The sequence below is a fragment of the Blennius ocellaris genome (genome assembly GCF_963422515.1).
Source record: "Blennius ocellaris genome assembly, chromosome: 9".
Classification (NCBI taxonomy): Eukaryota; Metazoa; Chordata; class Actinopteri; order Blenniiformes; family Blenniidae; genus Blennius; species Blennius ocellaris.
In genome coordinates, this window is record NC_137658.1 from 2,595,331 (window position 1) to 2,596,761 (window position 1,431).

Below are 1,431 nucleotides of genomic sequence, written 5' to 3' on the forward strand. Positions count from 1 at the left end.
ACCGGCTCGCACGAGCTGATCCAAAGCGTAAAGGCGCAAAGACACGCGTGCCGCTCACCCGGCCCCCCGCACACACACACACACCCCAGCGATCCTGTTGCGTGAGGAAAACTTCTGCCGAACTTCAGGTGAGTGCAGCCAACGAGCCTCTCCTCCTCCTCTTCCTCCGCGCGCGCGCGCGCCACCTGCCTGCCGCTGCGCTCCTCACGCCGCACGCGTTCTTAGGCTCCTTTTAACGCAACTTGCTCTCTTCTCCGTCCGCAGGGCCGAAATCCCGCATCTCTCCCTCCGCAGCCACCGGCCCCCGCATCATGGACTCCGTCTACTCGGACATCGACAGCAACAGCTGCGACTTCTTCACGCACACCGACGACGAGGACTCGCACGGCTCCGCGTCGTCGCCGCTGTGCGCGCCGCGCTCCCCGGAGCGCGAGCCGCAGCATCAGCAGCCGCAGCAGAAGAAGCGGCGCCGCGGCCGCGGGCGCAACGACGCCACCGTGCAGGTGGTGAAGAAGACCCGGCGGCTGAAGGCCAACGACCGCGAGAGGAACCGCATGCACAACCTGAACGACGCGCTGGACGAGCTGCGCGGCGTCCTGCCGGCCTTCCCGGACGAGACCAAGCTCACCAAGATCGAGACGCTGCGCTTTGCGCACAACTACATCTGGGCGCTGTCGGAGACCATCCGCATCGCCGACCTGCAGGCGGGGAAGCCCGGCGACGCCCCGCGGCTGCTCGGCGCGCCGCGCCTCGGCGACGCCCCCAGCCCGGGCAGCGACGCCTGCTCCTGGAGCTCGGCGGCGGCTCCTCCTCGTCCTCCTCCTCCTCTTCTTCCTCCTCCTCCTCCTCCCCGGCGTACTGCGCCTCCAGCCCCGGCAGCCCCGCCGCCCCGGAGGACTACGGCTACCTGCAGCAGAACGCGCTCTTCGCGTTCCGCAGCTTCGTGCCGGGCGTCTACTGAGCGGAGGGCCGCCGGAGGGCCGCAGGAGGGCCGCAGGAGGGCCGCCGGAGGGCCGCACACCACACGTAGACGGACACAGAGCTTCCGCTGGAATAAGAATCACACTTTGCCTTATCGAGCTCGGTTCACTCCCCCCCCCCCCCCCACACATCCTGCGCTGACGGGGTGTAAATGAGAATAACTTAATTATTTGTTCTTAATTTAGCTGTTTTTTTCTTCTTGTGTTTTTGTATAATTCTCCAAAAACCTTTGCACTTTTCCCCCTCCCTCCTCCTCCCCCCTCCCTCCCTTCCTCCCTCACTGTCAGTCAGTTTTCTGCCTCTTTTTTTTTTTTTTTTTTTTTACCTCTGAGGTGAAAAGTCAATTTTACAATTTGTAGAGTGATAAAGCAGAAAAGAGAGCGTGAAAATCGAGTTTGAACGCTGCGACAATAGAGTGAATGGAGCTGCCCCTCATTCATTATGTATTCC

The 1,431-nt window shown here is 62.4% G+C and overlaps 1 protein-coding gene across 1 annotated transcript; it reads left to right on the top strand.

Moving 5' to 3' along the window:
* Positions 1-311: 311 nt before the first annotated feature.
* Positions 312-961, top strand: LOC308134454 (neurogenin-1-like; the record flags this gene model as incomplete). Its single annotated transcript, XM_080502193.1, is given in 2 exon segments — positions 312-791; positions 794-961. Coding segments are annotated over 2 exon segments (648 nt in total).
* Positions 962-1,431: the final 470 nt, after the last annotated feature.